At 37.0% G+C, this 26,775-nt stretch overlaps 1 protein-coding gene across 1 annotated transcript; it reads right to left on the bottom strand.

Annotated features, from left to right (window-relative positions):
- Positions 1-293: 293 nt before the first annotated feature.
- LOC137932126 (uncharacterized) lies at positions 294-26,596 on the bottom strand. The gene is made up of 23 exons (XM_068775702.1): positions 26,150-26,596; positions 23,692-23,845; positions 17,148-17,366; positions 16,275-16,380; positions 15,433-15,579; positions 14,467-14,625; positions 13,694-13,833; positions 12,801-13,068; positions 12,148-12,218; positions 11,205-11,387; positions 9,988-10,111; positions 9,567-9,687; positions 8,446-8,683; positions 7,768-7,889; positions 7,197-7,350; positions 6,491-6,647; positions 5,391-5,537; positions 5,084-5,209; positions 4,474-4,651; positions 3,656-3,794; positions 3,160-3,251; positions 2,053-2,176; positions 294-726 (listed from the first exon to the last, which is right to left on the bottom strand). The coding sequence occupies exons 1-23, from the start codon at positions 26,334-26,336 to the stop codon at positions 594-596; spliced, it is 3,489 nt and encodes a 1,162-aa protein (XP_068631803.1). The 5' UTR covers positions 26,337-26,596; the 3' UTR covers positions 294-593.
- Between the last annotated feature and the right edge of the window lie 179 nt (positions 26,597-26,775).

Below are 26,775 nucleotides of genomic sequence, written 5' to 3' on the forward strand. Positions count from 1 at the left end.
GTTTTTCTAATATATGTAATTTCTTCTACCATTTTTATTACATTTTATGTAATATTATACATAAATTGTTACTTACACAATCTTTCAAAAGGTGGCCATGTAAACGCATCTTTACATTTCTTGACGCCTTCTTCTTTTTTACCTTACGTATAAAAACCTTAAGAAGTGCGTTCGAAAGAGCGCTATATTAACTCAGTCCGACGAATACGGCACAGAATAAATGAACCCAATACAATTTCCTTAATAACTATTTCATTTAAAGCGACCAAATATGTCGCGAGCTAACGTAAAATATTTGTGCTTGCTGAAATTCATAGGCGATGCATGATGTGGTAAATTATATTTAAAATGTATCTTAACACCTAGGCCATAACGTTCATTTTGTTGCTCAGCTAATGCGGGACATAATTCGTAATCTCGTCTACTTTAAATTTAGAACATATTTTATTAGAATTCCATTCTAATTGTATTAGATTTTGAAACCTATCAGCTGATAATTAAGATTCGCATTTGCTTAATCGAACTTACATATAACTACGTAAGCGTATGATAGCTGCGAATAAGTTTCGATTTTATGCCCTAGGTAATTGGGTTCATACTGACGTGCCGACGTGGCGGTCGGTGTCCAGCGTGACGTCTTCGGGGCTCGCGAGGTCCGCTCGAAGTCGGACCCCGCGTCCGGTCAAAGTCCACCGGCATGCGGCTCTCTCTGTACTGGGCGATATTCTGCGACAATTTTAGTTTCTATTAATATTATACATTTATTAAAAAAAACATTTATAGGCGGAGCTACTACAATTGGAAAAACGTCTAAGTCTCAACAGAAAATTTAGTTGGAAAGATAGCATTCAAAATTAATTAAAAAAATTAGTTTAATCATTTAAAACTATATTAGAAAAACACTAATACTTTGTAAATAATTAGAAATTTTCGAAGGAATGAAATACACTGTAAATATCGGAAGCGAAAATAAATTTTGTATATCTAAGCCTTTATATATATCTACATGTGAATAAAATATATAAGAGGTGGAGCAAAAATAATGTCAATGTGAACGAGCTAATTTTTACAAATGTCACTGCATATACACCATCATTTGTTTTCGTCTATTTCTCGATATATACATTTTAGTGTTGCGTGGAAAGACGATTGGAGAGTGGATTATTTACAATGATTTTTATTTATACAAACCAACTTACCAACTAAATTATGTACATAGATTAAAATTAAACTTATAAACTATTTCCGCCAATAGGCAAGAACCTTAACTGTGCGAATGAGAGCGCTCTATCTAGCATCCCTCTCGCACACAATGCAAAGGGAGTGCCGTATAAAACGCGCGCTCGCGGGAAACCGGTCCTACCCTCCGTTCCGTGAACTCATACAGATGAAGCTGTAATAGCCGCAAGGCTTACAGCATAAACTTCTACAGATACAGTACAGTACAAACCGGTCCTCAATTGTATGCGAAAGGTGATAGGAATATACGCGCGGAGCTGCCACATCATGAATGTCAAAGCACAGTGACAATTGGCGCCATTTGTAAAAATTAATACGCGTTCACTTTATGACATTACTTTTGCGCCATCTGTTATTTAGCACGTTGAGTTTCTTATGCACTAAACTCCAACAATGATTATTTGACCGAAACTTACCAACAGGTGATAAACTAAACTTGATTGTAGATAAGAAATCTTATATTAAAGTAATAATTAATTTGACAGGAGAAGTACACTATTGGCACTGAAAATATCATATTGATAATATGAATAAGCGTTACTGATTCACTGTGCAAGGTACGGGCTGGGTAGCCTGCAAAACATGAGATTAGCAACCCGAAGTGTTCTGGTCTTAATGCGACACAGTGAGGATGACGGGGGAGGTTGAACGTGACCCTCGGGATGCGTCTTAGCACAGTACTGAGAGGCACTTGCATGTTCCGCAAAAGATTTGGTGATACCTCCAAAAGTATGGAAGACAACATCGATTTTAGTGTGTGGTAATCCTATTCTGTATCTTGTGTTTATCTAGACAACAAAAAGTCAAGTTAACCTGCAGAGCGCGGTGTCGGCGGTGGCTGTGGAGTCGCGGGGCGCAGGCTCATCATCAGGCGTGCCCGAGCTGCTGGCAGAGCTACTCCCGGAGCTACCTCCACCTCGATATCGTTCCACGCCCTCTGCACAACAATTACACAAATGATTAATATTAATTGTCGACTCAGTCATCACTATTCTTCTTATATGACTGAGAGAAGTTCAAAAGTATAGTGATGATATTATGTATATATTTGTTGGTTTTATGTTTTAAATAACTATTGAACTATTACATTATTCATTTCACTAAATAGTGCGGCCACTATTTTCACAATGATACATAAGCAGACAGTCCAGTTACTGGATGTTAAAACATGCTACAGTGGACTGACTGCGCTATATAGAATGAATGGTTGTAGGTGCAAAGGTGTTAAAGTGGAGAAATTATAGCTTATTTGTCAACAAAAACATTTAAAGATTTTGCATCTATTTCGAATCTTTTCTAAAGTGATGACTCTAAAATATTTTTAATATCTTTTTTTCTTGGAATGCCACAGATCAATAACTTTCGACCAAGCAAAGTCTGTACGTACAGATAGTAAACAATAATTAATTTTAATTCGCATAAAAAAATTACGGCACTTATGGACTTGTCTTCACGCAGCAAGGCCGGGACTTTTTACTGTCAAAACACATATATCGCAGAAAAAAATGATTTGCTTATTAGTCGTAGCGAAGGACACCCTACCGCGATATAAAACACTATTGGCGCCATCTGTTATTGTCAAGCTGAACTAATCTAATAAATTAATAACCAAATTTAGAATGCATTTGAATAGATCCTTATCACCTTTCGTGGCGACAACGAAGCTATAGACGACACGTTACCGGGGGTTGATAGAGCTCGTGGCGCGGTTCGTAGAGTTGCAGTGGAGTGACCAGTATTCGCGGAATTATAGACGAATGTTTGCGGAATTATAGAAAAGTGTTCGCGGAATTATAGTCCAGTTTGTGTGAAGTTACGAAATTGTACGCGAATAATCAATACGCGTCCGTGGCTTGTTATCTCGGTGCCGTGAATAAACCCATCTTTTGAGTACATATACAATTCATGAGGAGCGCTCACCTCGCCTGTCCTCAGCGTCGGGCGCGTCTTCCAAAGTCCGCAGTATTTCCGCGCACAGCTCTGAATCTAGTGGCACTGGGTTGTCCGACTCCCTGCAACAGCCATCAATATTTAGTGCTTGCACTAGAATCATTAACTAGTAAAGTATTCCAAAACAGTATAAAATTTTTAAACTATCTTGGAAATTAATGTGATCATAATACAATAGAATTTGGGATCTTCCTCATTTAGGGTGCATTAAGACCCTCTTGGCTTCTATGAAATCTAAACCCTTTTAGCATTCTTCCCATGACGTACACAATTGATCACATAAACAATCCAAAGTGGATGATAAAATGAAATTAGTAAAGTCGCAGCCGAATCAAACTTGAGCCGAACGTTTGTGAACGTAATGCGGTCGTGCTGATCACTTGACTTGTGCGTGTTCATCACGTGATTCATGCGTGTTGATTACATGACTCACGCATGTTGATCACATGATATAGTGAGGACTAACCGATTGTGCAGCACAAGTGCAACGACAGCGGGGTGCGGCACGGGCGGCTGCAGTGGCGCGCGCGGGCTGAACGCGCTCACCTCCAGCGTGGGCGGAGGGACACGAGGCGCCGGGGTACCCCCCCACTCGCCCCACACACCTGCACGATAATATCTTCATTAATAACGACAGTTAATAAACCGCATGCAATCCAGGCAGAAACTTCGATAACTGGTTTATGTTACATATAGCACTGGGCTATACATGAGCGTGATCGAAGCAGATGGAAGAGAATGGTTGTGCTAAAAACATTTTGCACTTTTGGAGGGATTTAGTTAGAACTTTTGCTCCTGTAACCATCGTCCTGGGACGATGGCTATCTGGTGGTAGAGAAGCTTTGGTGATGGCGTCGCCACACCAGAAGTATAAATACAAGCGAACAGGGCGAGCTCTATACCCTAAAGACCCTGTGGAGACCGTGTACAGAACCGGCCTGAATAACAATCCTCGGGTCATGCTCGCCTAGACCGAACGTGGCTTGAAGCAGACTCCCTCCATGCAATAGTCAACATTCATTCACACAGAAAATCCCACGCAATGCATACGAGTCCGTTATGCTAGATTTTATCGAACACTTTAGCCGCATCGAGAAAAATGGTACTTGTGTTGGATCGATGTATGAATGTATGCATGTATGATAGATTATTTCAATAAAAACATACATTCATCAATTCTTTTATGTAAGTATGCGACGTTTTATTATAAAGTGTACGTGTTGTACGTATATATGAAGGAGTGTGCATGTGTGTGTGTGTAGGCGTGTATGCGTGTGCGCTGACCGGGCGTATGGGCGTGCTCGTGCGCGCGGTGCCGCCAGTCGTCGCGCTCGGCGAGGACGTCGGGCGGCGCGTGCTCACGACCACAGCGCGCCGACCACGCGCGCGCTCCCTCACCACTCTCCAGCGGCAGCCGCGCCTCGGTCTCTTCTAGCGCCACCAGGATCTCGGCGTCGAATACCTGCAAGAGAAACATTGTTGCATCATCACAATTATTGAATATAATATAACAATTATAAATTATAATTACCTAATTTACTTTTTTAACATCATAGTAGCGACAAGATATATTTAGACCTAGATTTTTGATCCTAGGTCATGGCCTGTTGGATACACTTTATTGCCAGTGGTGATGTTTTACAAGGTGAACAGAAATAGGTAGTAGAAGCTATAAAGAGAATATACATATGGGTCATTTGTTGACAAATAGGCTGTAAATTTATTATTTTTAAACTTTAGAACTCGACCACTATGATATATGTCACATAAATTTATTTTAAAAAATCATTGATCAAAATTGTTAACAACAAATGTTATAGATATATCATCCTAAACATATATAATACTTTTTAATTGTGGTGTGTGTGTGTGTGTTAGTGAACGTGTGCGTTACCTCGACGAGCGTGTTGGCGGCGAGCGCGTGCCAGTCGCCGGGCTCGAGTCCACGCGCTCCCCACCACTCGTCGCCCTTGCCCGCCCACTGTCTTGACAACTCCTGCGCAGACGCCTGTACCGCTTTCTACACAACAACACTTTTATTTGTGACTAAAGAAAACCAAAAAAAGGTTGTTGTTATATGCTTATCAAAAAACCAATTGAGAAAAGATTAAACTTAAGCTTATGAGTTTGACACCCCTGTACTAGAACATAGCAGTCGATATATATATATATATATATATATATATATATGTAATGCTTACCCTTAGTTCGGAGCCGGTCATGCGCACTCGGGCCCGGGCCGTGTCTGCCAGGCCCAGCGCCAGATCCCTGCGCCTGCCCGCCAGCTTCTCGCGCACTGACATCACCAGCTCGCTGCATTCCTTTTCCAGCTGCTTATATGCACCTGTCTGTAAACCGTACATTCGAAATTAGGTTGTATTGTTGCACAAATAAGGTACAGTTTTGTATGCCATGTTTTTTTGTGACATACACTGATGCTCTTTCTTTATTACTACCATGAGATTAGTTATGTTTGGTATGACCAGCCGCCTCCTTCCCTTTGGGTTTTTCTAGAGACAAGCGTTCCCGGGTAACGTGAACATAATAATCAAGGTTTCGGTTTCGCTAACAGTTTCCCTACGGAACCACAAATCTTTGCATCCAAAAAGATGAGATATTTTGATAATAAAATTAAGTTACTAAATAACTACTGAAAAGGCAAAAGAAAACCCCAAAAAAATATTAGATAAACAAAATAAAAAATTAAAAACTGTAATAAATTGTCATAATTCGTTATAAATTAGCATATAAAATAAGAATGTAAAATGGTATAAAATAAAGATAAATTAAGGTAAAGAAATGTAATACACAACCCGGATCTGAGATATTTGAGGAACGCGAGGCGAAGAATGAACGGAAATGAGTATGAAAAATAATGATAAAAACTGTAGAATGAAAGAAGAGGAAAGATAGATCATATGATGAATAATAGAAGAGTACAGAAATTTAAGAAAAAGATATTGAAAAAAAACATTAAAAAATATCAAACCCTGTCCTACAAGATATGGAGTAAGAGATTAAGGATAAAGGAGGCCAAAAAAAAGGATAATTGTATTTTTTATAAGTTGATAAAAATTCGTCATTCCGTTATACATCAACGGGTCTCTACCGTCAAATCCAGTGTACAGGCCAGATTATAAAAGACGGCAAATCCAAGTAACATGTAAAATAAGAACAGACGTTCCAGACGTAGTCAGACCACAATCGCTAGTCACTTAACACCAATAATTGCGTAGCATGACGACGAAGAGATTGCGATCCTCACCAATAATAATGATGGACGGAAGAAATAAATGGTTACCTTGGCGATTTGTACGGAAAAGGGTCCGAAGCAGGCGTCGACGAAGTGCGCGTAGTCCCTGAGCGGTCGTTCGATCATATTCTCTATCTCGCTCGCCCACTCCGCGAGCGCTTCTTGCTCGGCGCGCGCGCACACCGCCGCCAACGCTTGCGCCGCTCTGATATGAACATACGTAGACACATTACTATAGTAGTTTTACAAATATTCTTTATATTATATCTATTTATATTTTAATAACATATAAAAGATTCGTTTTACAAGAAATATTTTTTTTTCTATTTAATAAAACTTTTACCACTGTAATATATATATAGTTGTAAATGATTAAAAATGTTGAATGTGTATCACATTTGTCACCTATAAACCATTAAAAATTTTACACCAATTTCCAAACACCTGTATAAACTGATAACTTTAAAATATGTTTAATGGATATATTTTTTCTATTGCGATGCAGTCAATAACTTCTGGCAATACAAAGTCCGTTTATATGGATAGCCAACAACAAATATTTTTAATACGTAGTAATCCAAATTTTTGAAACGATTTTTGTTACAGTATTATCAATTTGAAATCATTGATTTTTATACAGAGTGTATTAAACACTAACTGATAGCAAATGAGCCACACTACCGCTTTGAAGCTTTCACATCTATAACCAATCATCCTATATCAATGAGTGGTAAGTAAAGAGAGTGAGACTGACGTGATCTGGTAGCAGGCACGCGTGTGCAGGCCCGGCCCGGCCACGCGCCGGCAGAAGGCGGAGTCGTGGGCGGGTACTCGTGCTGCGCGAACGATCACTGCTCGCCAGGCCGCCTCTTCCCATACACCTCTTGCCGCCCACCAGCTCACACCGCCTGCGGAACACAACAACATCCGCATATATATACGTTACTATTATTTAATATTAATAATAAATTTTGTTTTACACCCCAGTGACTCCAAGGCTTTATTACTAACAAGTTAGTACTTCATGCAACTTATATTTTCGAGTTTTAATAATAACTTAATTATATGAACTTATTTTTACACAAAGACACAAAATGGGCGAGTTATACCGGCCAACATCGTCGCTTACAAATGGATCGTATCGGCTACGTAAAATATTTTCTTCAGTATTTTATCACCGTTCTATATTAGAAGTCATTCATCGATATCGATCCTAATAACTTACCTAAATATAATTCAAAAGTTAACGGTTTATAAAATATTAAGTATCAAAAAGGTATCAAAGTAAAAGTCCGAGTCCCAGCTGTGGGAATAGTCATACTCACCGACAAGCATGAATAGCGCGCAGAGAGGACAGAGAACTACGGCAACCACAAACGCCAGTATCGGCTGCAGTATACCGAGCACGCCAATGTGCCAGATTAGTACCTCGAACAGCACAAAGAATCTGCAAACATACAATAACTTCGTTTAGTCTCAGCATGTTTAATGCTATATATAGGCCTCTAGAACCTTAAGGATACATAGCAATCTGTTCTGTGCGCTATGTAGCCTGCCGTTGGGCACAAGATTTCATAAAAATCCTGAGTACTGCTGTATAAAGTACATGCATTTTGATCTAATATTTGCTTCGCGCGTTATCGCGACCTAGAAATTAAGTTCATTGATTTTTGACTGTACATGCATTATTTTTTTAAAAAATAAACTACTGTTCAATTAGACTTTGATCGGATCGCTCGGTTTTATTTTCCGTTCCCGGGCCCGGCTAATTTGGGCATTCACATTGACAGTTTCATTTTGCATATTGCATAATGATTGACATTTTAATAACATCTTGCATTGACATTCAACTCTTTATGGCTGCAACAGTGAGCTTACCGATGAGACCTTGCCTTTTTTCTACTAGAGAGACCACGTACTTCATCATCAGGGTCTAACTAGTTTAATTTTATAGATAAAGAGGAGTCCGGTAAGTACCGGGGGCGTGGTCTGTGGGTGGGTACCTGTTGAGTTCGGGGGCGGGGCGGTCGAGGTCGTAGAGCAGCGCGTTGGCGGCGTGCACACCGAGCGTGAGCGCCGGCATCCACAGTGGCACGGTGAGCGCGGCGCACAGCGACAGTACGCACGCGCACACCGCGCACAGCGGGAACACCAGCAGCAGGCCCACCGAGCCCAGCCCGCCCACCGCACAGTAGTTCCACACCCGGTTCGCCTGCCGGCTCATACCTTTGCCTAGTAAACCTGCGTACAAAACACCATAATTTCTTAATCGATATCAATTGATGTTTATACAAAGTTAAATGCTCATCGTTTCTGTTATTGGAGAGAGAACGAGAGGGGGGGGGGGGGATGGAGGGATCATCATACATAGTATCATTTACACCAATATCATCCAAAGTGGTCCAGGTGGAACCCAGGGGGTCCACGAGAGACTCAATAGGGTACACGTTGGCGAGACCTCAAAAAGATGGATTCGTAATACGTAAGTGAAAATACCAAAATTCATGTGAAAAAAATGAGCTTCATGGGGTCCACCACTACCACCCAAAATTGGAACGTGTTCTAAGAGTAAAAAAGTTCGTTATTATAAGAATGCCGAAAGAGTCAAATTTGATGGAAACTAAAATCAGATAGATCACAACAGCATACTTTAACTAAAAGCAATGGGGGTTCTAGAACATGCAAGTACAAAACATATTACATCCAAAATTAAAAAAAAAAAAAAAAAACTATTTCAATACGTAATCAAGACTTTTGGGTTATAGGTGTGAAAAGAGTGCGGATGGAGTAAAAATTTTGAAACACAGATATATATTCAATCACATAGTAAAAAGTGATCGCCCTAAAACGTTACTTTTTTTATTTTTTCTATTGAAATATGACAAGCCAATAACTTCTGACAGTACAAAGTCTGCAAATACAGATAATAATCAATAATTAATTTTAATATGTAGTAATGCCAATTATGAAAACTTTGCTATATTATTCATTACATTATTTATTATGTATTAATGGTTTGATGTTTATATAGGGTGTACCTTGAATGATAGCAAATGAGCTATACATTCACCCCCCTTTAAAACTTTTACATATATAATCAGTCAACCTGTGTAGCTAATCTTACCAGTGTCGGGTTCGGTTTCAAATCGCGTGCGTTCTTTGGACACGTGCCGCCACAGCTTCAGCAGACGCGACCACATCGTCTGCGTCTCGCTGCTTCTCTTTGGAAATAGTGTACCGTTCACCTGCAATATCAAAAATCATTCAATTCATTAATCCATATTGTTCCAATCAATTATCATAATAGAAAACTAATATTAGGTCTTCAAATCTTCCCAGGCAGATTATTTATGACATATAATTTGACATCCACTACTGGATACAGACCTCCCCCGTTGATCTAACCATAATTAAAGATGCTCTTATAGAGTCTTTAGAAAATATCTTAAAAATTCAGTGTATGCATAACAGATTTTTTATTATGTAATTTAAAGCATTTTCATTGAAGACGATCGCGCGTTAGAGGAAAAAAATAAAAGCAATACCTGCGACAATTCGTAGTCTGTAACAAAGGGCTTCACTCGCAGCAGTGTCCGCAGCGAGACCGGAGAGTACCACGGCATCAGCACACCCAGCAGGAACATCATGTTCCAACTCCAACACCAAGTTCTGCAACAATAAACTTTCAAATTTCTGATGCATATAATATATAGTTTAAGTAAATTATTGTGAAGTTAGAAACTAAGGGCTTCCTAACATTTAAAATATAAGAATAATTTAAAAGTAATCAAAAATGTACAGTTTTAGTTAACAGTTAAAAATTACATAGTAGATGTAAAGCGAAGAAATTTTCAATATCTATAAAAGCAAAGTTTATTCTACTTTATGAGGCATTAGTAACCGATTTTAATATTTATAATCAAAACTATTCTCCATATTTATTTTTCATGAATACGATGAAGAAAAAGAAGGGAGAGAGAGAAGAGAGAAAAAGCGAATGAAAGATTTGATAGTCAATCCACAACTAATGACATATAATGGATTGTTGGCCTTTATCTATAAAGAACTTGTTCCGAAAGAGGGATTATTTACTCTATTTGTGTCAAGTGTAGATACATTTATTGGAATCAGGCGTTACCTCGCGGAAGTCCATCCTAAGAAAAAAAAGGACCAATATTTAGCCTATTTGCCCTTATTGACTGTGTGTTTTGCAATAATCGGTGTAACATAACTCCTGAAGATGCCCCATGGAGGGGTGAAACACGTGTTGAGTAATTTGGTGGTGGCGGTTGTGTGATTCGCATTGTTTGCCGCATACGCATTTATCAGCGGGCTGGCGAGCGGTGCATTTTATTGCACGACTACCACTGCATGTGCGGAAGTGGCTAAATATTGGCCCTTTTCTTGCTTAAGTGTAGATACACACAACCAAACATCGATAAACAAAGTCATGAAAGTCCATTATGTGTATCCCAAACGTGGGCTATATAATAGCCAACACTTATGGTATTTTTTTTGGAAATAACTTGCATCACTAAAATTTATATAAATTTGTGTTATACGAATTTGATGATATGTATGTAGAAACAAAATGAGCAACTCGGTTTAAAAACAGCAATGTCCTATAAAAACTATATATAAGTAATATTTATTAGAATGTTGCCATATGTCACAGCCAATTTCCAGACCAAATTATTTGACGATATCCAGCTGTTGTTTGGTGATCATGTGATAGTCTTAGGATAGGTAGTGGTATCGGCACCTGTGCGCCAGGTTGAGCAGACGCCAGGCGGGCCAGCGCGTGGCGGAGGTGCGCAGGCGCTCGCGGTGCACCAGGAATACGGGCTGGCTGGGGTCTGAGCGCGGCGTCACGATGGACGTGGCACGCGAGCTGATCACCGTCGGGATGCGTTCGCTGCGCCCCCGGAAGTGCCGCACCACCGACCTGAACACCATAAACGTTTGCACAATAATTACATACCTCATCATATATTACATACATATTGAAATGATGTTATTTCGGACGGCGCCGATATATGGCACTATTAGTAGGTTGTGTGGCAGTTCCGCGCGCGTACGCCATTCGACAGAACTGGCTTCCCCGCGAACGCGCTTTGTATGCGGCACTCTCTCTTAAAGTGTTCAAGAGAGACGCCAAATAGAGCGCCCTCATTCGCACATATAAATAGAAGTTATTAATGGAAATAAAATTACTCTCAATCGAAACGTCTTTTTTCAAACACGCTACTCTAAATCGGTGACCCAAAACAGCAGCCAACACTAAAACTGTTTTGCTATATCGTTTGACACGGATAATCGCATATATGATTTAAATATCGAGCAGTAATAATACATCTCTTTCATCATCATCATCATTTAAGCTGATGCAAGTCCACTGCTGGATAGATTCTCCTGTATAGATTTCTCAAAGAATCGGTTGGAAGAGGCTTGCCTGCTTCCAGGGTCTTCCAACTACCTAAACAAAGTCATCTGACAGCCTTATGTTTCTATTCTGCGCTTGGCAGGCTGTGAACTCTATGTGTTCACCCTACAATAATTAATTTTTAACAACGCGGTCAATTTAATTACTTTTTTAAAACTGTCATAACCCCCCCCCCCTTTTGATTCTCAATAGGACGGATTTAAAGCCTACATCCAGCATATTCCAACAACCATACAGTATATTTAGTAGAAAATTTTTTTACCAGTTGCGAGGTAACCAAATACGTGTCGCCCATGTGAACTCGCGGGTGGGAGTCTTCGCTGCACGGAGCTCCTGAAAATAAAAATAATTGTTTACATTAATGCCTTTTCACAGTTTAAGTTTTTGTAATGTTCTCCCCGTTGAAACAAGTTCCTTGGAGAATATGATGATTTATTATAATGTGCGTGTGCATGTACTAATAAATTCCTGAGCTTCAAGCTAACATAGATAGACATCCACCGCCGTGACAGTTACATGATTTAGCTGTTAGCGTTGATTTTTTCCAAACATACACGAGATAAATATCTCAAGGTGATCCCGTGCATACTATGGGCGATTCCAGTACTAATTTGTATTAATTCCGGATAGATTTCAAAATAATTTACAAATCAACCTTTGCTTGGCCGTGAAGCGTACAAAATGGCGCCTGTAAGTGCCGGGAAAGAATTTTTTTGAATGATGTATGAAATGTTATTGTTTATGGCTCTGTGGTCTATCAAGAGCAAGCGATTTTAAACTGTACTTTTAGGGCAATTCAATACAATGTAGCTTACTTTGTTTTGGACAGATATGACCCGGAGGCACCTGGGTGTTGCGGGTAGTTAAACAGAGAACAGATAAGAATTACTTTATTAATTCGAAGGTTCCTCCTACCTTGAGCAGTAGTGGCTCCCGGTCACGAAGAAAGGCCAGGTCCCTAAGCAGGAAATATCGGTGCTGATGCAACTTCTGCGCCTGCATGGCGTTGGCGGCGTCCTCCAGCGGCGCCCAGCTGAGTTCGCTCTTTAGCCGGTGCGCTGCAACTGCCAGCTTCTCCTTCCGCCACGCGTCTGCTCGCGACAGGATCGGGTGCGAGGCACAGATCCGCGCTTCCGCTGTAGCTAGGCCCGCTTCTAGCTTCCGATGCACGCCTTCTTTTGCCCTAAAATATAAATAAGTACAGTCAACTACACAAAATGATGAGCTCTCGTATTTTTTAAATTAAAACACTAGCCTAGTATTACAATATAGTCATCAGCATTTCATCATTCATTCATTTCATCGCCATGTCCACAGATGGACATAGATTCCTAATAGACCTTCTCTAACAGAATTCTAATAGACTATGTTGGAAGCAGTCTGCATACAGAGTCTTTCGACGACCTTAACATGGTTACATAAGCGGGATATATAAATTCGAACAAGCATACTAATCACTTACAAAGAAAAGGAAAAAATACTAAGAGACTTTCTTAAGTCGCTATTATAATACAAAAGAATCGTAAAATTCTACATTTTTAAATACAAATCACGCTTTTAACAGTAAGAGAAGGTATAGGACAAAAAATCTAATTTCTACAACCAGAAAAGAATCCAATAAAAGATACAGAAGTGCACACAGTGGTTTAAAATCTCTCATTGGGTGTAATGAGTTGAAAGTTAGAGACAAAGATATAGATAGAAGAACGAGAGACAGATAGAAAAAGAGACAGCAAGAGAAGGATGAGAGCGAGAGAAATGAACACAAGGAAAAAACACGGTAGGCAAAGATAAAAAGAGAATAGCACCTGTCTAGCAGTACAGCGGCACGCAGCTGTGATGCCAGCAGCTCGGGCACGCCGGCACCAAGCGCGCGCAGCGGTTCGCTGTCCAGCACGGCGTTGCACACGCGCGATACGTACTCACGCAGCGCCGCCACGCGGACCTCCTGCACGCACACTTGTAATTAAATAAATACAATTCGCTGCTTGGGTAGTTCCTCCACAACAGGGACCAACGATATAGCCAAGGCCGCGGGAGTCGCTGAATGCATGCAACCCAAGATCAGTGATGGCGAGATTTGGGTTAGGCTTATATGCCTTGCCGTAAGCGTCTATCGGCTCATATGGTGATGATGATAAATACAGGTATATAGATTTAAATGTCTGTCTCGAGTTCGAAGGTGCTGTAGGAATCTTCCTCACGCCGGCAGGTCTTGAAGTAGTAACAACACGAAGTCCGAAGTAGAAGTGGGTACATACATTCGAGCTTTGTCATTATTTATATCCATCGAATTATATTTCTGTGGAATTCCCCTTTTCCATGCGCCGCTGACGATGATGTAATGTTGCTCCTACAGCGCTATTCTAAAGAATAAATATTTATTCATTTATGTTTCATTCTTTAGGTAATAACAAGGCATATGCCTTCCTAGATGATTGCCACGATGACCGGTATTCCGCTGCTCGCATCCAGCGACTTCCTCAACTGTCTCGTCGGTCCAACTAGATATATTCATATATAGTGTCATTTCTAATTTTCTCCGTATACTTTTAAGCTAGAAGCTTTGGTAGAAGCTCACCTCTTCAATGTCTTTCATGGGCACCTTCTGACTGGCGAGATGTGCAGCCCGACGCTCTCGGAAGTGCAGGAACCAGCCCCTCGACTCCCGCTCCAGGATAGCCTGCAGGGGCGCCGCTGCCCGCCTCACCACCTCCCGTCGGTACAGCCTCAGATCCACCTGCATTAACATCGTATATTAACAAAAATATAATCTACTATCCCGCCTTTTTTGACAAGAGGAAATTTTACATGAGATACCTTTTAACATTGGGGCCAACAAAAAGGTTATATATTGAACTCATGCCGGCTAAAACATCACCTGCGGTCAAAATCATGGTAACGTTTCCGCACACTTTAATATTCATTTTATCACCTTCATCATTATCATTAAAAATCGAATCTGTATGGGGAGATCCATAGACCGACAAAAGTTACAGACACAGCCCAGGCGATTGGCTATTAGAAGTGACTGTAGGCATGTGGCAACTGGTAAAGTTCTGAAGTGAAGACCACGGACCAGCAAGCGAAGCGTAAGTGGACAGACGACCTTGTTAATGTGATGTAATTATATGGAAAGGCCTATATCTAGCAGTGGACGCTCTTAAAATTATCTTTAATAATTTGGTACAAAAGATATACATGAATAGGTATTATTGAAAGTCACTGACAATAGTAGTTGGAATAAAAATGTGCTGCAATTAATAATATCCTATTTTGAAATGGAACACAGATAAAATAATAAAACAAAAATGATGACTGAATGAAAAAAAAATTACCGAGGTATGAGGGTGTGTGTATGAGACGTAACTAAAAAGAAGGACCCTACTTTATCTCACCATATTTTCATTAGTGTTAGACATGCTTTTAGAAATCCCAGAACAGGCGGGAGTGGTGCTATTCATCTGTATTTCACCACATATTGTTTTCAAAAAGTGTTGTGTGTGTGTGCGTGTGTGTGCGCACGCGCTTGTGTCTGTGTGTGCACCTGCGTCCTCTGGGGCGTGGTGTAGAGGCAGGGAACTCTCGGTGCCACTCGAAGAGCGTCCCTCGCGTCTGTCTTCTCGCACGCGGCCCGTCGCATGGCACGCCCCACCCACGCCGCCAGCGTGGTTATGTCCTCCTGGTGCTCCGGCTGAATAAACAACAAATATTAACATAGTATTCCACGATGTTCAGATTCAACATACTATATAATACACCTCTTACACGTCAACTAAGGAAATGCTAAATGGACTATGTACAGAGTGATAGTTATAATTTTAAAAAGCTTAAAAGGGTTTTTTTATTAATTCTTATTTGTATCGCTAGTGTTTTTTTACAGTATTTATTTTTCGCTTAAACTAAACGCAGACAGTTAGGAGAGGGTTGCCGCTATTTGATACGGATCTTTCTTCTCCCAACTGCGAAGCACGCCTACAGACCGTTAAATGCCTTGAGATTTAGGACAATGTGCCGGGCCAACTCATCAAAAGATTCTACTGTAGATTTTTTCTTGAGAAGGTCCGGTAAGTTGAACGGTGCTATATTAAGGTTTTTTACATGTCACGTGGTTACGTCTTTTGGATGCGAATCGGGAGCAGTGTCTGAGTAAGTGATCAAAAGTCTGTACTGCGAAGCCGTCATGGGCAAGTCTCATTATCGATTATTTTAAAACAGTGCAGGTACTGCTTGCAGTACCCGTGCCCGCTTAGTAGTTGTGTGAGATGAAGAGCTTAAAAGGGAAGATAAAAAAATGTATAACAAGTTTATTCTTAGCGCTAACCTGAAAAACAAAGATAATCAGGAAACTTGTAATAATTTGTCCCAAAACTTGTTTGATTTACTAACCTTGCATATTAATTCAGCTACCAAATAACGTGATCTCTCTTCGCGAATTTTTTTTTCGAGATCCCGTGCCTCCAGCGACGGCATTCCGATGAGGACATCGAGTAGTCTGGAACGTAAATATATTTGACGATATAAAATAAAGCAGGTTGTATATATTTGTTTAGTTTTCTGTGCTGCTTTCCTATTAAATTCTATTTAATTATTCGATTAAATTCCTAATACTATTGGGGAGTTGGGTAAGACAAAACTCGGTGGAAATTTTGAAATGAGACCTATATCAAGAGACGAACTGAATTAAATGAAAAAAGAAATAAAAAGTCTAATGTAATAATATATTTCAATGGATTTACTTTCACTATCTACTTATATTTAATTTCATGTTAAATTTCATTTAAAACGTTTCCATTAATAATTTTTTTGCTTTAAAAAAAGCATAGTAGCTATAAAAATAGTACAAGTAAAACCGCTTTACTTCCTTGTTTGACAATACACGAACTTTCTTGCGGTAAACTAGTTCAAAATCGCTATCGTCGCGTGAAGTACTATCTTCTCAAACTAGTTTAGAGTTGACTTTTTTTCAGTTACCATAAAGCCTTTCATCATTCTTTGTGAGCACTGTTGTCTCACTAGATTTGTATGTCTCGGTGGCCAGATATAAAACCCTACCTACTAATAACATATATTGAAATTTCCAAATTCCCTCAAAAAAAAAAAAAACCACAAAAAGTTTAGATTGTGATCATCATCAGAATTTCAACCGTAAGACATCCACAGGCCTCCCCCAACCCTCTAAGTCTTCTAATAAAATCGGCTGAAAGCATCTGCGCCTTAACAAGGTTTGAATGTACAAACATACATCGTAAAATCTCATACCTGTGCAATCCTCGCAGCAAAGCTTTTCCACCAGCAATCACTGACAAAGGCTCGTCCCGGAGGAGTCTGTCTCTCGCCACAACCACCAACAATGCCACAGCCCTCGCCACGTGGCAGTACAACTCCTCCCTTGCACGCGCCCGACCTCTCTGGAGCCATCCTGCCACCCTCCACACGTGGCTCTGCCCCGGGAAGTGACGAGATGGCACCTCGAACTCACTAACAGTGCCCAAATTAAAAAAAAAAACATAATTAATTTCAAAAATCTCATTTACATAGATAAGTACTATATACATTGTTAACAATTAAAAAAAATAGTTAAAAAAAATAGTTGTATAGAAAAACCTTCTTGGAAATTTTTTTAAATTTCATTTAAACTTAGAAGGGGTACTGGCAATAGATAAAAAATAATAAACATATGATTATTCAAACATTTTAAGTAGAAATATCAATAGATCCTACAGTTATTAGCACATCAATCATGCCTAGGGAAGGGACAATAATTTAAACGTCTTAAAAATACACGGATGAAATGTATCTAAAGGGTGTCAAAGTCTAAACAAATATAATACACAAGGACACAGAAAGAAGAAGCAACTAAGGACGAAATTGTCACATGCTATGTAAAGAAGACATTGGCGCCAAATGTTTATTTTATTTAAATTAACAAAGTTACGATCACAGATAGTAATATAACAAAATGACATTGACATGAGTATTTATAATCTGTGGCATCTTTTTGACGTATAGATTTGGCGCCAATGTCAAACAATGAGTGGGTTGTACATAAATATGCCATACATAGATAAACAGGGCAACGTACCCCCATTCGTGTATAGATTCCAATTGTTTAGTACTTAGCTTCTTCGGCTTAAATACTCTGTCCTTGTGCAAGCTTTATAGAAAAAAAAATGTCTCATGTATACCGATGTAAAAACCTATTGCGGTAATAAGCAATAAGCACCAAGCATACCCGTATACTTCTCTTGTCTAAATATCAATGAGTACATCTTGTCACCAGAGATCTGATACTAGTGTTCATATTTACTTAAAGTCAAGCGTTGGCTTAATATGGAAAGCACTTATGTGCCGAAAAACGATTTCGGAATGAAATGTATGTTTAGTTACTAAACGTGCTAAATATCATTTATAGATACATTTTTTTGTTTTTACCTTACATTTAAGAATGAAAATAATACGAATAATTAACATAAAATTATTGTAGGTGCTATATAAAAAATTAATACCACTATATGGATTTTATCATTAATTTTTACTTGTATATTATTTTTCTTAGAGCCATTTGTCCATATGTTATCCCATATTTACGAATACTTTATATAAAAAAAAATATTCATCATCATTTCAACCATAGGACGCCCACTGTTGGTAAACCAATGTCCAACTTTTTCCCACGATTGTCTAATGAGACGTTCAAGTCTTCTGTTCACCTTGCGAGTGGACATTCTCCATAGGCTGCTTATTTTCTTTAACATCGATGATGATGGTGATGATGAGATGAGAGGAATATTTATATCGTCGTCGTTTCAACCCATAGACGCCTGCTGTAAGATATCTATGAGGGGATATAGCATAATTGCAACGCTGGCAGTCGGGTTGGCTATCGCAGTAGTTTATGGTACATAGAGGGCGCTGTTACTCATGCTCAAATAACTTGTTTCTAACCAGTGCAATCTTATATAATCAATGTACAAAGTGTGAATTATTTAAGATTATGTATTATATTATATATTATCGAATCCGCGACCTGCAATCACAAGTCTCAGTCCTTAGGGGCTGAATGCGACGTGGCGATTATGCTATATCGCCTTAACCTTATCTTTGCGGAAAGCCTGTGCCTTGTAATGGGCGTCTTTGAGCTGAAATAATGAGGAATTGTTGTGGGTAGACGAATAAAAGGTTATAAATAACGAAGCACCGCCGGCGGCATAAAAGAGAGAGTTGACGCTTGTCCACCGGAATGATCGAATCTAAAAATTTAAAATTATAAATTTTAAGAAGTAGAAGTAGAGAAGTTAAAAATATTATCCATATTCCACGGCACACCATCAACCTCGGACTACACCACCACTATTTACGTGTGTGTGTGCGTGCGTGTGTGTTTTATCCAAAATAAAGGCAGCGGTCCCGAATGTACATTTTCACATTAATAAGCTATTTATATCACTATGCTGGAAAGTGTAATAATATATCGCTTTGAGAGAAATGTAATGATATAAAATTAAATATAAGTATGTAACTTGAGATATGATATGGTTCGCGTTTCCTTCGTCCTATGTTATGTGACAGACAGACGGACGTTTGCGCCGCAATCATAAGTATTCCTTTACCCCAAGCTGTGTAACTGTGTTACATATATACATATAGCACAGTTCCGGCCGGTACGCGAGCGTTTTATACTTATTAAAGTCAATTAAAATATACACTCTGTTATGGGTGCTAGGAATGGTTGATTAGTTGTTGCGTCGTTACAATTAAACGAGAATTTTTAATGTTTGTTTAAATTAATGTCTACAGGATGATTGGTTGTTGATGTAAAAGCTATTGTTTTTAAAATGCCATCTTATCTTCGATGACTTCAGGACAATCTTGATCATCACGGCTCTGAAGATAGAACCATAATTCTTACCATATACGATATCTTAATAAGGTTTGTTGACAAATATGAACCCCATTAAACCATTCACACTAAGTAATCATCGTGTATTTATTATCTATATTTCATTAAATATTAGTCACGTTTAAATTTAGAACATGGACAAGTTTTCATAGTTCCGAGACTTTTTTTGAAGACTATCATTTTTAAATAGGTTCTCCAACAGCAAAACATGATTTTTAAATCACTTTCGTGTAACATAGTAAAAATTTAAATATCTTTGCACATTGAAGTGGCACCCAACCTTGGCCTTAATTGCGCTAGGATATGTATGTGTTAATAAATGAAAGAACAAGAAATATAATATTTAAACAGTTCCCTAAATAATATATAAATATCACAAATGAAGTAAAGATAAATTTTATACTATCATTCCAGTAATATTATCCAGTAATTAAAAAAATAAGTGTTTAAGTATTCTATCCCTGAATGCACTTCTAAATTTTCGACTTCGTTATTTCTGCAGTACATTGATTGTGTAAAATGTATATAACTTCATAAACGTAGCTTATTCGACAACTCTCTGTTGACGTTCAACTGTCGATTCGATGTAATGTCACGCCAAGTATAGAGTTAAAAGATTATTACGCTGCTAAGAATAAAATAGACTTTTGGTAGCACAGTTTGCACAGATAAACAATGTATAATTTTAATATGAAGTAATTCAAATTTCGAATTTGCTTTTTTTACTATATTACAACACGGTTACTTATTATTTCTGAAATTTATTTTTGGATAGAGTGCACCATATAATAATTTAAAGCAATTGAGCTATACATTCATCCATAAAGTTTTTACATATATAACCAATTAACTTGTATATGACGTCAGTTTTTGTATAATATATAGACATTTATTGCATTATTGAAGTCAAGCCACCGTCATTAAACGTACGTAATCCTTAATGAATACGCCGCTCGGAATATCAATTACATCTCCCCCTTTCATTGTGTAACGCGCCTTTATAATAAAAAGGAAATTGTAGCTTTAATCTGGGACGGCATGCGCCTATTTATACCATTCAGTGTATTCTATGCCTTCTTTTTGTAGTGTGACCATAAATTTGTCTTTAAATTTCGGGACACTTCAACTTAAATTCTATTCTATTTTGACTACAAAAAATATGCCTAATAAAATTCCTTTTCTGATACAAGAATTTCTCTTAATGCAACTGATATGTTGTCACAAATTAAAGTCGAAAATAATATAAATGAAATAATTTCTAGCACAGATGGACGCTGGAGCCTTGTTCTTAAATTGAGACCACAGACCCGCAAGCATAGAACAGAAGAAGACCATGTTAAGGTCGGAAGACGATGCATGTATGCCACTTGCAACTGATTCTATTGAAAATATATTGGAGAAGTCTATCCCCATCAGTTGACGTTCAGTCAAATATCCGGAAAAAAATATTAGACTACCCGCAAAATTTAAATCGCATATGAAAAGTAAATTGACGGAAAAGGCTTATTATTCAAAAAATGAATATTTAAATGACTAGAAACTTTGGCAATAATGTCGGTGGATAATTTTGATTTCATTTTGGCTGTCTGATAAAGTGTATGTGTATAAATCTACAGATTTATACAACAATACATTGTTAAACCATTAAAATATATGTTGTGATGGGGTTTCTTCCTGATTCTTCTCCACAACTGTAACACCTTGCGAAGCAGAGTAGAGTCAATAATTAAATAGATTAAAAAATAAGTTGAGGATCATAAGAGTTCTGTTAAAAGTTCCAATGTTGAATACATGTATTTTATCTTTATTACTATTCATATTATTTACAGTAACCACTTATGTGCCAATATAATCAGATTGATATATCCTACAATGGTATACAACAGCTTAAAGCTATGAATGTTTCTATCGGAACCTTATCTGAGCCTACAAGAGTCAAACGTATTGTGGTAACTTTTCAAATACCGTTAATACAGTAATTGAACAATTCAATCACACTATAATAGAATTATTTTACACGCTTTTGTTTAGTGAACTTTAATAATAGATGTTAAATAGGAGTATATTGTAATACCGTACAGATATGCCCAGAGGAGTTGTTGTTGACGTTTGACCGTCACGAAATATAGAGTAAAAAGATTGTTACATTGCTAAGAATGAAATAAAGACTTGTGTTGGCTTTAAAATTATGTATTATTTATTGCCGAGTGTACGATCACACTAGGTCCTTAACACTCCACTAGGAGGACTGACGACATAGTTAATGTTGCAGAGTCGCTAGCAACGCAAGAACTTTAGGGTAGACCTATGCCTTGCAGAGGGCGCCTATTGGCTGATAAGAAGAAAAAGAAGTAAAATTAGAAAAGTAACTGATATAGTCCAGCGGATTGGAAAGATGAGGTATCTGTGGCCAAACTATAAAGCGCACAGAAAAGATATTTGCTAAGGCCTTAAAGTTCTGGAGTGCCTCGCTTTACAGGACATCTATCCACCTAGTGGACGAACGACCTGATATAGGTAGTTGGAAGACGTTGCATACATACTGTTTCCTTATTGGCAATCGGGGCAGGAGGTGATAAATCGAATTAATATACGTAGAACTCATCAATTCATTTAAAATTGAGCTCTTAAAGACATAGACTGTCTCAACTTTTACATAAAAGTTGGTCACCCTAGTTCAATATAAAAGTCGCGCTAAGTATCCGGACCACGCGCAGGACAAATATTTGTCGCGTTATAATTTTAGAATGGCTAAAGCTTTTATATTGTTGCTATGCTATTTTAATTTATATGTTACATTTAGATACGCAGAAAATAGTTTAATAAATATTAAAGTTAATTATGATTTACTATTTTTTCCTGCATAATTTATACTGCTAGAAATTATTGGTCGGTCGCATTCCAATAGAAAAAAATAAATTAAAGTAATATATATCAGAGTCATCACTTTATACAAAAGTGATTGTATATCAGTGTAAAAACTTTATAGCTTTTTACTAGTAATGAACTTATAAATAACATTAAAAGATATTGAATTTGTATTTATACTATAAAAATAAAATAATAATACAAATAATAATATGCATGCTTTTCATGTTATTAATAATGTAAATACTATGCCAATCATGATTGTGGAGATGCCATGTTATTTTAAATCAAAAATATGAAAAACTGTAATTTTTAATATTTTTGGTTTATGCTGCAATTTTTTTCACTCTAACTTCTAATGTGGTGGTTAGTATTGTATTAATTAAAATTCAGGTAACATTAATAATTGTCATTTATATTTATATATAAATATATAGTGATAAAACATTGATATTTCTGTTACATATTATTGCATGCTATATTTACCGCTGTTTTAACAAATTAATGATTAAGCTTACTAATTAATAATAATTAAGTAAGGTAATTTTTTTTCTTATAAAGTCACAAATGTTATTCAAAATGTCACATTTGCTGGTTATATTCTGCAACTTTATATTCTAAACACATTATTTTCTGTTAACAAGCTGTCCACTACCTGCTTATCGTAGCCGTAATAGTTTTTATAAGATTAATTTCATTAAAGCTATTCTTAGTCATTTTTAATAACCATAAAAAGATCTGGTCAAATTATATATATATATATATACGAGCAACAGTATGAATATATGCATTTTTCAATGAAGCCCCTCAACCTCTCTTCGGGGTAGATTTTAGTAAAATTCATTCTTAGCTGACATCTTATTGGTGCAAGATATATTCTTACCAAATTTCAAGTCTCTAAGCCTCATGGTTCCAGAGATATTGTGATGAATCAATTGATAAATGGAAATCCCATAACTAAAATATATATTGAAATATTCATTGATATTAAAGTGTTAGTATTAAATAAATATTATGCTATTATGTTCTACTTACCCTTTCTCTCTGATGGCATGCAGTTGCTTAGGGGAGAGGGGATGTGGTTCTACACCCGCATCCAATGCAGCCGCATCAAGCTCATCACAAGGAGGTGCTATTATAATGTCTGATGGCTTGTTACCAGGGCCAGTGAATTGACTCTGAGGAAGAACTGTGAAAAAAGTTTTTAATGTAATGTAATCTATTTAAAGTGTATCATCATCATTTTAGCCATATCACATCCTGAGTGACATAGGCCTCTCCCAGAGATTTTGATTAGGACCAGATGGAAGCAACCAGTCTATTGACTACTTTAACAAGGTCTGTCACCCTTGTGGCAGGTTGATGTAAGCTTCACTTACGGAAGTGTAAATAAACAACAAATTTTATAATTTTTGCTTCACCATCTAATAAATACTTAAATGCTATTTTGTATAATAAATTTCTTTTCTACATAAGCTGTTAATTTGTGTAATATCAAGAATTGTGAAGTATATACATGCAAAGAAACTCACAAGTTAGTTGCAAAGTATTGATTATGACTCAGCTGAAACTATAAGAAAAGCTCCCATTATAAAAGTGAATACTTTATTTATTTATGTTTATTCCTGCCATTTATTTATAATTTACACATAACTAACAAAATATGGCTTTTAAACTAATGTTATGTAACTGTAATTGATTTTCATAATGCAAACTGCATCTAGTTTACATCATGTAATTTAAAACTTTTCTATAACTTTGAATCTAAATATAGAATTTTGATTATTTAGTATGTCATTAGGTACAATGCGCCCTATAATAATCAAATCAAACTTCAATTTAGTTAAGAACATTATATTAATTATAAAAACATGAAATTTGAAAAAAACATTAAACAATGTTTGTTTTACATGTATATGTACTCTTTTTTAATATTCCATGTATCTATTATTGTTTTAGCTTTTACTTTAATTAGTTTAATTGTTTTGATTGTTCATTACGTTTTACTTTTTCTTTCACTTTATCCTCTATTTTTTGTTGTTGAGTGTTTTGTGTGCAATAAATGGGTAATTATCATTGATAGCAAGAATGCCTGTGAAATATTTCATAAGTAATAAGATATTGGATATTCAAATGGTCATTTACCTAAACTCACTTACTCTAAGCAGTCTTGGCTATGTCTACAATTTGATTATCAGCTCTATAATTTTAGCTATTCATAATTTAGCATCCACTGCTGGATACAAGCATCCCCCATAAATTGCCAATAGGACTGGTAGGAAGCAGTCTGTATCCAGTATCTTCATCCCACCTTAACAATGTTATTTGTACACTGTGAGGATGGACATCCTATACTTCACATGCTGTTCCATAGACTACAATACATGCTATGTGGCCTGCCCATTGCCATTTTTTTGCAAAATGTTTTACTCATACTCTGGATTAATCATTGAAAGTAACTTTTTTTCTACCTATGCTGTAAGTCTCATTCTCTCTACACATTCTAATATTACAATACAAAAGTGCTATTAAAAAGAAGTTAACACTTGAATGTTAAGCAGATATGTACCTGTATATCTCATCTCTGATAATAATTTTTTATAAGACCTAATAAAAAGGCCAGTTTGTACTTTTAAAACTAATGAACATAATTTGTTACACAAAACTTAATTGTTCGGGAAAACAAAACAAGAAGGGGTTCATGTGGATAAAAGTTATTGTTTATTTATAATTGTTATTTATAATAGGCATATATTGAAATAATTAAAAAATGTTGATAAGACATTCAATATTTCTTTATACAGCTAATAATGTCATAATAGACCACAATTACCAGTAATCTGAATAATAGCAGTTAAAGAGATTTGAGAGTGTATAGTAATTATGCTATATGTATGTTGTATAGTAAGTATCAAAAGACTTTAGTTATTATCACATGAATATGTTGTGAATACAAAAATGTCATGAATATAGACTGTCTATTGTTTTACATTTAATCAAATATTGTTGAGTATATGCAAGCTAAGAAAACTAATGACCAGGAAGAGAATGTCTCATTGTTAATAGTTAATTCTAGTGTTCTTTGTTTACCACACATAACCAAATTATTAATATGTTCCAGAGAATTTCATTGTTCTTATATAAAATATTTTCATATAAACACCTCATGGTTCGATCTGTATTATTGTCAGCAATGTTCTATTAAAATATTATCTATATAATGTAATATCAATTTTAAATAATTTTGGATTTTGAAAATAATTGATTAAAGACATTGCAAATATTAAATCAATAAAGCTTATATATTAGAGTGACGAAACATGTAATTTTTTGTATGTAAGTAAATATTTCTTATTGTATACACAATTAGTACTTTAAAACTAAAATTTTCTTAATTATATAACTAGCAATTGTAATTTTTTAATTTTAAAAGACCTTACATATAATTCACAATAAAACTTTGAGTATACATGTGAACCAAGGGATATCTTACCGATGGGAAATGTCTTCCAGTGATAGAGGAAGTCTTCAGCCACTTGTTTAATGTTGTTGACCAGTTGTTCTACCTCCGGCGGCGCTCCCACTAGCTGTACGTCGAAGCGTAAAGGTTCGCGCTCCGGAGGAGGTGCCTCTAGCAAGAGGGAGTTCGGCCGGGACGCGCGCTCGCCCTCGCCTGACATTATGTCTCAAGTACTCTGTAGTCTAGAGTACTCAAGTCGTATGCCGCGCTAACCGCATAATGATCTCCGGCGATGCAGTAGGCGGAAAAATCACTTGACACCGACCACTTATTGTTTTATTATTTACATTCATTTGATCAATTTAGCCCGACTGTGATTGGAACACCGATAAATTATATATTGTGAACATTTACGCTATCCGATAACATTGGTGAATTAGTATGGACATAATGAATTACGGTTGAATTCTTTGTTAAAGAAAATTCATGACCAATGACAAAAATTAATGTTAAAATTTCGACACCAGCCTATTTAGCTTGACTTACATTCAATTCTTTAATGGTTGACAGAACATGAATATGTTACAAGAAAACGCCATCTATTACGGAAAAAGGAAAAATACTAAAGAACAAAAAGATAAAGAACGAAGTCAATAACT

The sequence above is a fragment of the Battus philenor genome, unplaced genomic scaffold, assembly GCF_028537555.1.
Source record: "Battus philenor isolate CCGP_79_NKW_IND1 unplaced genomic scaffold, ilBatPhil1.0.hap1 SCAF_9, whole genome shotgun sequence".
Taxonomy (NCBI): Eukaryota; Metazoa; Arthropoda; class Insecta; order Lepidoptera; family Papilionidae; genus Battus; species Battus philenor.

Bases quoted from the DNA above. Each gene is read 5' to 3' on its own strand.
- LOC137932126 (XM_068775702.1), bottom strand. From the start codon at position 26,336: ATGTCAGGCGAGGGCGAGCGCGCGTCCCGGCCGAACTCCCTCTTGCTA. The intron at 12,219-12,800 runs GTAGGAGGAACC...TTTTATTTTCAG, and splicing joins GGGAGCCACTACTGCTCAAG to GAGCTCCGTGCAGCGAAGAC. The intron at 11,388-12,147 runs GTAAAAAAATTT...TATGGTGTTCAG, and splicing joins ATTTGGTTACCTCGCAACTG to GTCGGTGGTGCGGCACTTCC.